The sequence below is a fragment of the Miscanthus floridulus genome, chromosome 8 (assembly GCF_019320115.1).
Source record: "Miscanthus floridulus cultivar M001 chromosome 8, ASM1932011v1, whole genome shotgun sequence".
Lineage (NCBI taxonomy): Eukaryota > Viridiplantae > Streptophyta > Magnoliopsida > Poales > Poaceae > Miscanthus > Miscanthus floridulus.
This window is the reverse complement of record NC_089587.1, coordinates 57,799,897-57,812,491: the sequence shown is the minus strand read 5'-3', so window position 1 is coordinate 57,812,491 and position 12,595 is coordinate 57,799,897. Positions and strand designations below refer to the sequence as shown.

The window sequence follows — 12,595 nt, the reverse complement described above, 5'->3', positions numbered from 1 at the left end:
TTATTGTGTCCAGCTTTCCTGCCGTATTCACTGCTAGGTGTGGAGCCAGGAGAATAGAGCAGGTTGCTGGTGACTTGGGGCGTCGTGTACATGACCGAGTTGCGCGATGCCTAATCGTTGAAGCTGCTGTTTGTGCGGTTGTTGAGCAACAACGTATTACCAGAGTTGTTGAAGACCATGATTCTGGAGAAATCTTTATGCTTTGCAGCACTATGCGGATGCCCATCGGCTCTCTAACTACAGTGTCGACATCAGTGGAGACTGCATCATTTTCAAGACGGTTCACCATCTCAACTTGATCGGAAGTCCTTATGACCTCAACTATCTCAACAAGACCAAACTGATTCGACGACATTGAGATTTTGTGTGCTCTAGGTACTGTTTGTTGTCCTGTATCAGTATTACTAGTAGTAGTAGTAGCCATGACTGGCTTTGATCTGTGGGATAGCACGAAGTCATGTAGTGTATGTGTTGAGCTCATGTAGTAGGAACCCTTGCTAATATAGTATGTTGTGTTATTTGCATGTCTGTGTCAAACTTTGTTAAACTTGCTAGAACCTTGAACCGAGGAGCAAGTCTGGCATTAATCTAATGCAGAAAATAAGAGCCATTGGTGTTGAAATGTTACTGAACAAGCAAGAAAGTCGGTCTGCCGTTTTTTTGAACGCCTCGGACAGTGAAGATGTTGTAGTGGATGAAGTTTCCTCAGTTGGTTTATGTTTGTTTTTTTTTTGTTGCCTTGGGTGTCTGGCCTGATGGCATGAAGCCATGTATTTTATGTGTTGAGCACATGTACAAGAAGGCAACCACACATTCCTCGCGGTTTAGATCTGCGGAGGTAATGTGAGAGCTCCGAGAAGGTAGGAAATAAAACAAGTAGAGTTGCGGACGAGATCACGGCGGTTAGAGTGACGGAGCGGAGATTTACTCAAAGATTCTAAATTTTGACCAAATATATATAGAGGAGTATGATGCGTAATAATTATTTTATACAACATAAAACAATGAGCTTAATCAATAATCCTCTTCGGTGAAGTGCGAGAGGAATCTCTGCAGTGCTTGGTCAAGATACATAGACAAATATCGTCGGCACATTGGGCAGGTGGATCTCCGGCTGAACCACTTGATGATGCACTTGCGGTGGAATGCGTGGCCGTAGCCGGGCATTTCCACAGCATGGCCGGCCGCAGGATTAGATGTTTCATCCTCCAGGCAGATGCTGTAGTCTCGACACCCCGTTGGCGCCGCACGATTTTCAGTCCATGACTAAAAGCTCAACTCAGTTAACATGTATTCTACTGTTTTGATGTGTCAGGATCAAGGTACGGGCCAAAAACAAAATCAGCCACATCTATTCTTGCCATCAGTTCATCACCCAACAGAGATGATGATGGTAACTACAACCAATGTTACTTTGCAGAACCGTTCACCATTACTTCCACATATATAACGCTTTCAGCTGTTTTATGTCCTCAAACTGAAAGGTTATCTCAGAATGCTACTGGTCAGTAGACCGCATCAAATCTATCCACCATTACAGAAGAGTTGCAGAATTTTCAGAAACTATGAGACAATTCTCATGTCACAGTATCAGGGGCAGCAGTGCTTAAATGCTTTTGGTTGCCGAAGAGATGAATTTCAACGTTGTCAGAAGTTCCGCTCTCGTACTCCTCTACTGTGCTGGTGCATCTATCTGGGGATACACTAATGCCGCAGCACCTGAATTCACAAGAGAAGAAGAAATGAGATAAGAGTAGACAGTCAGCTCCAAGATTAACACTATTGGCTAATAAGCAGAAAACTGAATTATCTGAACTGGAGATCACATTATGGGAACAGCTGAATCTGTAAACTGACCACCATGGTAGAAATGCAATCGGACAATTTGGACCAAGTTAGGAATCTGTCAAAGGACTGCTAAATCCTATGCAGCACTATGAACACTACAGACCTGAGAATGACTGAATGAGGCTATTTCCATTCGAGTGCTTCCTCTATGTACAGCATGTTTTAGATTAGTCCTAACCAAACGAAGTAAACCATTACCTCAATCACAAGTTGACTAAAATGTAGAGCCCCAAAAAGCCATGAAGAGGATACTACAGACAACAACTATTCAAAATTAAACGACAGAGTTTCTCTGAGCATTAGGGCTATGGAAAACAACAGGCAAGTTGCAATTCCTGTTGTCAGTATGACACTATGTTCTACTCAAAATCTATCATGCAGATATTTTTTCACTGATCTCTTTGCATAACAAGTTCAGAACTACAGAACCAAACTTGAGCTACAGGTGCAAACATTGAACATCTCACATGCTGAAACTGTGAAAGCACAAGCAGATAACAAGTGCTGTACAGGCTGCTGAGAAAATTGCAGAGTAGTCACCTGGTGATTCGGTCCTGAAGACGACGATGTTCATGGAATCTAAGCTGCTAGGCAGGTCGTCGGTGACCAGCGGCATTAGCCGCCCATGCGAGCCGGGCAGCATGCACAGCGTGTAGGCGGACATGTCCTCGCTCCACTTCAAGTCGTGCTGAAGTTGGACCAGCTCGTACCTCAGGTTGGTCACGGAGCTGTCGTAGAAAGCGAATGAGGGCCAGTTGTGATGGTTCTGGTCAAACTCCCCTTCATCGCTCGCCCGCACGTGCCGGATCGTCCGCGGCGGATGCGGAAACAACAGGCCACCGGGGGCTCCCTGTGTTTAGGAAAAGAATTAAATTAAAGAAATCAAACGCCTGGACAGTAGCGGTAACAGAATGAACATGTCTGAATATACATTTTACTCACAACTGAATGTGCAGAGACCAAATTCTTTCGAAATCTCTCACAGAAATCAGTAAAACAAAAATCATTGCGATCGATCCGGTATGAAATGAGGAAGACCAAATAGCGCTAATCTTTCAAGTATACATCGTAACAAAGAACTCCAATGGTGACCTCAGCTTGGGCTTTCCGCATACCATGATTCGACGCAGATTTAACGAATGACAGATAAATTCGTAAAGCAAAAGGGGTACAATCTGGAATAGACAATACTTTGTGGAGAAGTGGTAGGGAACGGGAAGGCGAACACCAAAATAGCGCAAATCATTCGAGTACACATCGTAACAAAGTGCTCCAATGGAGTCCGTACCATGATTCGACTCAGAAATAATGGATGACAGATAAATTCGTAAAGCGCGGGGACCACAATCTAGAATACACAGTAATTTGTGGATTTTAATGTTTCCTGGGCATCGGATTTAAAACTTGTCAGCAAGAATTAACAGGTTCAGTAGTCTTGTATCGGAAGAAACGAACAGTTTCAGACTCAGGCAAGGATAAACGCAAAGATTGCGATGCAGTAATCAGACTTTTGGGAACTGGGAAAGCGAAAATCAAAACCAACGCATCCATGATTGGTGTTCCAAGTAAAGCTAGCCGATCGAGGACAGTTGCATTCCAACGCAACGCAATGCAAGGAAGGAGAAAGGATGGCGAAGCCACGCACCTGATCCTCAAGTGTAAGCGGAAGGGGTTGCGGTACCGGGCTCGCTGCGACTTGGTGAACCGTCCAGTGCATCATGGTGGTGACCCTGGGGGCGTCTGGATCGACGTCGGCGGTGACGCGGATGTTCCAGGGGAGGTACCTGCCGTTGGCGCGGAGGTAGCAGGTGAAGTAGCGCAGGCTGACGTAGTCCTGGTCGGGGGGGTTCAGCCTCTCGACCGTCCACATCCACGGGTAGGCGTTGAGGTTCTGCAGCACGTTGGGCTCGCTGCGGTCCATCTGGGTGGTGCGGCGGCCACGGTGGCCGGTCTGCGCCTTCCGCATCGAGAACGAGAGGTAGCGGCCGTAGGCGGCGTTCTGGAGGAGGACGAAGGTGTTCCCCTGGTCCGGCGAGACCCAGTGCTCCACCCGCCACACCGCGTTCAGGGATGGGACGGGGCCGTTCGGGCGCAGGGAGACCCTCTCCCAGTCCCCATCGGCGTGGACGTACTTGCCTGTCACGCGGCTCTCCAGCAGCACGAAGGCCCCGTCGGGGAAGAGATCCATCGCCTGGTGGTGGTGGTGGGGCAGATGACCGCCGGGCTGTTGCGGGGAGGGGATTCGGAATGGGAGGGAGCGGCGAGAGCAGAGCAGGTGTTCGTTGGCAGAGCAGGACGGTTGCGTCGTTTGGGCACCACGCCAAGGCGGCGGAGGCGGGGTATTTCAAGGCCATGGCTTCTGGTTCTGGACTCGCAACGTGGGCGTGGCCTCCTTCCACTGACATGCGGGTCCATTTCCTGGGCGCGGAGACGAGGCGGCCAGCTGGCGCTCCAACCAATCCTGTCCAGCTGGCCAATACGGCCTCGCCTGCTGCCTGCTGCGAACTCAATTGGGAAGGATCCGTTGCGACGGCATTCCGAGCCCGGCCCACTAGCCCAGGCGACCGCACGAGCTCACCGAGCCCACGGGGCGTCTAGCACGAGTGAATCCACTGTCGTGAGCAGGCCAAATAGGCTGGTTTGGATGAATTAGAACTAACAACTGTTCTATTAGCTCCTAAAAGTAGATCAGTGAACTAACAATTAGTTCAGGACTAATGAACTAACAATTAGTCCGCCTATTTGGATACTTATATATAGAGACTAAAAATTAGTTAACTAGTTGTTCAAACAGAGGCCTTAGTCGTCCGATGGCGTGCTGGGCTACCATCACGCCCCAATGGCTATGACATTTGATGTTTACGTAGGCTAGTGTAGCTCCTAAATTTGGTCATCAGTTTCCTCTCATAGCACGCCCAACGCAGGCTAACAAAGACGGTGGTCTCAGATAAAAGTCATTGCCATGTTAGATGTTGGAGGCTTGAGGCTATCAATGTTCCTAACGCAGGCTAACACTTCTACTCTTTTATGGTCCCAGGAGTCTGCACTTGTAGCAGAAAATTTGCTTCAACTTTTAGCTAAAGTAGACTGCCCATGTCAGGATTCTATTCCACAACGCAAGCCACAGCTGGTGCTTCTGCATCTCGTTAGACCAAGCTATAGTTGCTCCTGCAGGTGATGCTCTGCGGAACCACCACTCATGCTGATCTAGACCTTGAGTGCTTCGGTGGCAGATGGGACTACTGTACAGCGTGGCGCGTTGGGGGTGGCCTCATTGACTACTGTACATGCGGAACCACCACTCATGAAGATTAGGTACTACACACACTTCAACACCATTGACGCCGAAATGTTTCAGAGGATGACCATATAGAGTTTCAAACAGGGTATATGAGTGAGAAAACTTCGCAAGTACGCTTCTAAACATTGACTAACTCTTTCCATTTGCCTATTAGGTTGAGGATGATATGCACGGCTCATATTCAACTGAGTATATATTTGAGAGTCTAAAGAGTTGTTGCAAAAAATGACTAATGAAAATTCGTTCTTAATCAATGGCAATAGACTGTGGGAGACCATGAAGCTTATATATATGCATGTATCATGTATGCTTGAGCTGCTGACTAGCTTAGGCAGTAAAAGGATGCACTAATGCTAGAAATTTGTGCATACTTAGAGAATCTGTCCACAACAACAATAACGAAAGAATAATGACTTGATTTGGGCAAACCTATAATGAAATCGGTTGAAATACTTTGCCAGCATGTTCAGGGGTTGATAATGGTTGAAGAAGACTATTCTTTTTTTTAAACGAATCAGGCTGGAAAGCTGCAGATTATATTAAAAAGAAAATAAACCGAAAGTGGGCACAACGGTACAATAATGACCAACAATCACGCAAGAAAATAAACTCAACAAAAAGAAAAAAATAACTCTAGTCGATCGGATTGGGACATTGACACGAACTGCACAACACTGAAGCTCAACTCAGAAAAAAGAAAAAAAGAACCACCATAAACTCCAAACCACCACACTGCACCCCCCCCCCCCCCCCCGACGACTAAGGACGTCAGGGCGAAAACACAGTTGTCACCGCTCGCGCCATCATTACCGACGATGATCCGCATTGGGCTAACCTGCTGCCAAGCAGGACTAGCCGCCGTAGGTCGCTGCAAGCCGCCTTCCCGCAACCGGATCCGCTTGCGCCGCCTGTCAAGATGATGTACCACACCGGATTAGACACCGCCAAATAGGGCTAGCCGCCGTAGCCCGCTGCAAGCAGCCAAACCAAACGCATGAGAAGCTGCCTCTAGCGCTCACCAAGCCGATCCCATTCACCAAAATCCAAGCACGCACATTGTAGCTTTCAGGACCTAGCTGCCTCGTCAAAGGTAGAAGTGCCACACACGTCCTTCAGCTGCCAGTCAGAACGCCTCCTTGTGTCGAAAACAGCCGCCGCTGTGTAGGACCACCCCATCGCCATACCACGCAGGTCACCTCGACAACGCAAATCTACTAGCCACCACCTCCCACGTCGGCCACATCGCCAACTCTGTGGGCGCCTCCCACGTTGGCCTACTCGCCAACTTTGTGGTCGCAACTGGCGTACAGTCCCACGAAACTGTTGCCCTTCATTGGCAAGCAGATGTGACGCTCTCCAATCGCCGCGCCAACACCCTCCTCCTGACTGCCTTCCTTCGCCACTGACTGCCTTCCTTCGCCATGGACACCACAAACTTGAATGCCCCCACCTTCCTCACGGCGATCGCCGCAGACTGAACGAGCGCGAGCTTCCAAAGACGACGCCTATGTGATGCCACTGGCACCGCCGTCGCCTGCTGCCTGCTGAGAACTCAATTGGGAAGGATCCGTTGCGACGGCATTCCGAGCCCGGCCCACTAGCCCAGGCGGCCGCACGAGCTCACCGAGCCGACGCTGCTAGCCTGCTACGATTATCCAGACACTATTTTACCGGTGTTAAAGTTTTCATATGGTTTCCTTTGTGCAAAGAGATGCATGTCTAAACTATTACAGGTGAATAAAGTTTAACAAATATGGCAAACAGGTCCTAGTAAGAGCTAAGAGGTAGTCAAAAGGTATTATAGCGGCAGAACGCCAATGTCATTTTCTAAGCATGATGATGTAAACCATCTTGACATGTCGTCTCAGCGAGCCAGTTATGTAATTATTTTCCCTCTCCGGAATTCACATCAGAAACAGTGAAAATGATGCAAAAACAGTATTCGTAGCACCACTGCAACGCCACGTTCGCTTGGCTTATAAGCCGTACTTTTTCAGCCAACAAACAGTATTTTTCTCTATAGTACTTTAAGCGAACAGGGCAGAGATATTGATCAAACCAGGTTTCACAGATAAACATATGTAGCCTAGCTCAGCAAGCAAGAAATAACATGTTGAGTGAACTGGGCAAAACCAGAGCAACAGTAACCATGAACTAAAGCATTTGCCATCGTGTGCGATTTGTTTTACCACCATTAAAATAACCTTGCCTTTTTACAAACTTCCATCTAATAAGAAGGAACCAAAGTATAACCTTCACCAGAATCAAAATCTCTCTATCCGGGTCGCATTTAGCTCCCAGAAACGAAATGCCTAGGGGTCTATTGCTTCTCCGCCGCACATCAGCTCTCTCAGATTAAAGAAAACTAAACCTACTGGTGTTTCTCAGTGACGCTCTCATGTTGCAGAACAATAGAGACAAAGAAAAGGACTTCAAGCACTCAAGCGAAGCTCACTTCTTGTTCTTGGGGCGTTGCAGCGTGAAGGTCTGGTTAGAGTCTGCTTCCTCAATGAGTGGTGGCATCGTGCTCGCCTCAGAAGATGGGGCAGCAGGACTGATCTCTCCTGATTCCTCCAGCTCTTCTATCTGGGGGTGGCTCTTTAATGCCTGGTTGTGGGAATGGATATGCTCATACGTCTTCATCGCCTGGGCCACGAAAGATGCTGGGCTGGCACTGTCACCTGGAAGGAGCATTGTATTTGTCTGGATTTGAAAAAGAAAACATCAGCAATTTCAAATTCACAGAAGGAGCTGGACATAAAGAAGAGTAACAGAACTATGACAATCTCACCTTTTGTGCCAGATTTGAGAATGCTTCGATGTATTGCTCTGCAAGTTTTAGGCTAGCAGCCTAGCACAGAAATATAACATTGTTAGCATTTAAGAGCACAAATGTTGTAGTTAGTACTTAGTACCATTTTGATGGTCAAGAACACTCAATACCTTGGCACTGCCTTCAGTTGTCATCGCATCTGAAACCAATCTCATTCCACGAGCAGTAGCTTCTGACTTGGCAAGAATTGCTTCGGCCGCACCTGGTGGCGATAGCCAGAATAAGTAAATTCTAATGATGGGGGGAATAAAGAAATGCAAGATCCTTTAGAAGAAAACAAATTGCAAATATTTACAATGTTCAATTTAACTAAACAGCACCAATAGCCATCATCAAATAAGGTAAAACAGTGGTGGAATAATGCATGCTGAACGGGTTTACCAAAAAAAAATGAGAACATGGTAATAAGGTGTGTGGAATGTCACATACCCTTAGCACGGTTTGCTAGATCCAACATAGCTCCTGGTACAACAAATGAAATATGTTAAGAGTTCAACCCCCCATATATCAAATCAAATACATCTCTCAAATGCGGAAGACGTTAAAGGCCATCATATCATATTTCAGTATGTAGAATTAAAACCACATATTAAGCTAAAAAGAAAAAAAGGTTTGTGCAGTCATCACCTTCAGATTCAAGGATCTGGGCAGTTTTTTTCCCTTCGGATTCAAGGATTTGGGCCTGTTTCTTCCCTTCGGACTCGAGGATTTGGGCGCGCTTTCTCCTTTCTGCTTCAGCCTGCATCTCCATAGCCTGCTTGATCCCTGTTGGAGGAGTTATGTCCCCTGCATTGTCAAATTTAAAACATTAGAAACAATGACATTTGAAACAATGCATGTATTATAACTCAAATGATTAAACAGGAAAAAAAACGACATACTGATCTCATAGCGGATACACTTCAGGCCCCAATCTGTGGCTGCCTCATTGATGGCACTCTGCAGACAATTGACAGAAAACATTAGCCAGATGTTTAGTGGTAGCCAACAGAAATACTTGCATGTCTGATGAACAAAGAGAGACAAAGAAACACTCAGATATCAGAGAGAGAGGAACAACAGCTACCACATCTAAGAAGCTTTTTGTAGTCAGGTTTATTGCTTCTTCAGATTGTTTGGACTATCAATGGGCCTTTCATTGTAAACATGACACAAAATCATAATCAACAGTACAAATGTTCAATGGTAAAGCAATCATAATTTATCGACAAATTTACAAGTTTCTTCAAACAGTAGCTTAAATAAACATGATTATACAAATAGCTGTTGTTGAAAGCTAGGATGATCAGGTTAAGCTTAGCCATCCTGTTACTTCTACCATACAAACAAGGAGCCAAACTAATAACATGTTAAAATTGCAACTGCTTCCATATGTTTCAAATAGACTATATCATAATTTGGTAAATCATTGACCCTCATAGAGATCATCTAATGCAATGGCATTCACTTTCCTGTCAAGAGAATCTATTCAACACAGCATATTTCCACTAGGATACCAATTTCGATGATCTCTTCATATGATCCAAAAATATTACATGGATGGTAATACAGAAACAATATGGAGAGTTTATTAATCAAAAGAGTACAAAACCTAATGCATTTTAATTGTTTTCCCACCCCAAATGTATGGTATGGAAAGTTGAACAAAGAAGTCAAGATGGGAATAAGAATCCATACCACAATTTTCTCATTTAATGCATCTCTCTCCTCAAAAGTCTTGTCTAAGGTTATCTTCCCAAGTTCACTTCTCATGGTTGTTTGTGCAAGTTGTAGGACAGCGTAGATTGGATTCTCCACACCATAGGAAGCAAGGTAGGGGTCCATGATCTGCAAAATTCAACAAAATAATGAGTTTTCGCTCAGCACTCCAAAGCCTGAATACACAACTTCACTTTAGATGAATTTCCAAATCTGACCAAGAGCATGCAGGTCACACGACTCGATGGTACTAAGAATAACACATGCACTTACCACAGTAATGCTTAAAGGACTTACAAAAAAACACAGATGGATAGTGACATTACATCAAAACAGAATGGATTGAATTATACTCCCTCCATTCCAAATTATAAGACATTTTGGCTTTTCTAGATACATAGCTTTTGCTATGCACTTAGATATACACTATGTATAGATACATAGTCAAAATAATGTATCTAGAAAAGCTAAGACATCTTATAATCTGGAACTGAGGGAGTACATCCATTCATAAGTTCCTGTGTCAAATATAATGTTTGCTATCCTATGGAATAAAACAAAACCAGAATTAAGCATTAGGGCCAAACAGCCACTCTACCTCAAATGACACAAAATACCACAAATGAAAAAACTCAGCAGCTAACCAAAATAAACAAAGATTGGTCCAACAAACATTATATCACAAGGAAATAAGCACCATGTTTACAATCACAAAAACTCATCATCACATACATCTTTCCCATAAAAAAAATTGACACTGAGTTGGGTTTTGATTAGATGCATATATCTATGGAAGCACTAAAACCAGTATGATCCACCTGGAAGCAAACTAACCAAATCATAAAAAATACCCATTTCTGAACACAAGGCTATGCTGAGTTCTACAAAAAATTGTGTAAATTTTTGTCACCAGGACAGTGAAGCAGTAAATTATGTGCCACACCATCATGGTTCTACATCCCTGAAAAAGCTTTGATTCCAAACAAGGAAACATCTGAAGGTGTAAATCAAATACCATATTTTATCCAAAAAATTAGGAACATCTTCAAGATGTTCATGCATGGGAATTGTGCGGCATCTTGAACTTGCTACAGTCATTGAGAATGTGCCTAGGCATTGATCTCGACGACCAAGGGTGGTACCATCTACAATGTAGTGCAGCCAGAAGGGTATAATATCATCGAACCCATACAAAAGAGCACACAAGAGTGTCAATCTGCATCCGTTGTCCCAGGCATTACAATGATTACAATGAATTCCATAATAACTATCCAACTCATACTAGGCAAAGTGGCAATGTGCTATCAACAACATGATGCCTTATCCTGAATTCCGTATTCAAGGAGATATTGAATCATCATGTGAAAATAACTTGAGCTTTGCTTTGCGAATGGTCATACAACCTAAATATTTTTGTCCTGGGATTTATAAAATAGCATCACCATATGTTGCAGAGATAAGTCAGGTATTGAAGGGAGACCTACAGTGTCAACTAATGCATGCAAAATAAGATTGGAAACCGAAATTTCAGTATGTAGTATGTAGGCTTCACAACACAAAGTCCTTCGACTCTATCTACTACACTAACCAAATCAGAAATCAGAAAACAGGAAATCCTGAAATCCACATAGAAAACATCCTTAATGCATCACAGTGTCCTACCATCTTCAATTGCAAGTTCAATTAACTAAACCCAGGAGCCAATACTACACCAGGCAAATCACAAGCTGCATCAATCCAGTCGACACTAACTTTTACCATATGAAGCATCACATCCACACCCATCCCTGATCTACCGGCAACAACTGCAACACTCAACAATCTGTATGGAGACCGCACAGGCACAGGCGAACAAGGGGAGGCAGGCAGTATTACCTTGACATAGATGACGCTGTCGATCTGTATGGTGACGTTGTCCCTGGTGATGGCGTTCTGGTGGGGGATGGGGATGGTCTCCTCCTTGAGCGAGTGCACGTAGGCGATACGGTCGACGGCGGGGATCAGGAGGTGGAACCCGGAGCCGAGCGTCTTAAGATACTTCCCGAACCTCTCGATGACGAAAGCCTTCTTCTCCGGGACTATGCTCACGCCCCAGTTCACCGGCGGCTCCGGCGGGTCGAACCTGATGAGAGTAGCACGCGTCCAGGGGCGTCACGTCAGTCTTAAATTGCATTGCAGATGGTTGGGCGGAGAATGGGGGGGAAGTGGGTAGGGTTTTACTTACATAGAGCTGTCGTCGCGGGGGTGGAAGCGGGAGAAGGAGCGGGACGAGGCGGGGGCGGAGCCGGCTGCGGCGGCGAGGTGGCGCGGGAGGAGGAGGAGCTGGCGCGCGGGTACTGCGGATCGCCGGAGTAGGCTTGCCATCGTCGTCGTCGGCAACGGCGGCGGCGGCGGCGGCGCGGAGATGGATTCGGGCTGAAAAGGGGGGAGAACGGAGAAGGGAGGCTTCTGAACTGGAAGGTAATAAAGGCCGGGTGTTTCGCTATGTGCCCGTAGCAATTACGATGGCCGGACCAACTTGTGTTCCAAGATGCGTTGCGACAGACTTCTGTAGCAAGAAACAGGGTGGTATACTGGCCGAAGGAGGCAGCAATTTTTGGTATGCAGAAATATAGGTAAATAAATAAATGGTACATGGTACTGTAGATATCAAATCCACAAAAAATGTTTTTTAGAAATTTATTCGGATAGATTAAGCCGTCTCAAGAAATGTTTCCAATGTTTTTTGTCTTTAATTTTTCCTTATTTAAGATTTATTACTTTAAATTTATTAAGACTTGTTAAGTGGAGATGTATACCTGTAATAAAAAAAGCCCAGACTAGAGGAACTGTTTTTGTTTTTGTCCACTCCTAGTACCTTTTGACGATGAGCGAAAATCTTATCCATATTCTGGAAGAAGGAAGCTTTAGGGGTT

At 45.2% G+C, this 12,595-nt stretch overlaps 2 protein-coding genes across 2 annotated transcripts; both read right to left on the bottom strand.

Moving 5' to 3' along the window:
- Positions 1-1,216: 1,216 nt before the first annotated feature.
- LOC136472188 (uncharacterized) lies at positions 1,217-4,205 on the bottom strand. Its single transcript, XM_066469922.1, has 3 exons — positions 3,494-4,205; positions 2,389-2,698; positions 1,217-1,719 (listed from the first exon to the last, which is right to left on the bottom strand). Exons 1-3 carry the CDS (start codon positions 4,034-4,036, stop codon positions 1,673-1,675), a joined length of 900 nt encoding a protein of 299 aa, XP_066326019.1. The 5' UTR covers positions 4,037-4,205; the 3' UTR covers positions 1,217-1,672.
- Positions 4,206-7,231: 3,026 nt separating this feature from the next.
- LOC136472187 (uncharacterized) lies at positions 7,232-12,155 on the bottom strand. Its single transcript, XM_066469921.1, has 9 exons — positions 11,905-12,155; positions 11,556-11,802; positions 9,660-9,809; positions 8,864-8,921; positions 8,610-8,768; positions 8,412-8,444; positions 8,093-8,184; positions 7,941-8,000; positions 7,232-7,852 (listed from the first exon to the last, which is right to left on the bottom strand). The coding sequence occupies exons 1-9, from the start codon at positions 12,042-12,044 to the stop codon at positions 7,601-7,603; spliced, it is 1,191 nt and encodes a 396-aa protein (XP_066326018.1). The 5' UTR covers positions 12,045-12,155; the 3' UTR covers positions 7,232-7,600.
- Between the last annotated feature and the right edge of the window lie 440 nt (positions 12,156-12,595).

What these genes read in the sequence shown, in the direction of transcription:
- LOC136472188 (XM_066469922.1), bottom strand. Translation starts at nt 4,036, where the DNA reads ATGGATCTCTTCCCCGACGGGGCCTTCGTGCTGCTGGAGAGCCGCGTG. An exon ending in CGCTTACACTTGAGGATCAG is followed by an intron (nt 2,699 to 3,493) that starts GTGCGTGGCTTC and finishes TCCTAAACACAG; the next exon opens with GGAGCCCCCGGTGGCCTGTT. An exon ending in CTTCAGGACCGAATCACCAG is followed by an intron (nt 1,720 to 2,388) that starts GTGACTACTCTG and finishes TTGTGAATTCAG; the next exon opens with GTGCTGCGGCATTAGTGTAT.
- LOC136472187 (XM_066469921.1), bottom strand. Translation starts at nt 12,044, where the DNA reads ATGGCAAGCCTACTCCGGCGATCCGCAGTACCCGCGCGCCAGCTCCTC. An exon ending in CCCCGCGACGACAGCTCTAT is followed by an intron (nt 11,803 to 11,904) that starts GTAAGTAAAACC and finishes TACTCTCATCAG; the next exon opens with GTTCGACCCGCCGGAGCCGC. An exon ending in ACAGCGTCATCTATGTCAAG is followed by an intron (nt 9,810 to 11,555) that starts GTAATACTGCCT and finishes TGAATTTTGCAG; the next exon opens with ATCATGGACCCCTACCTTGC.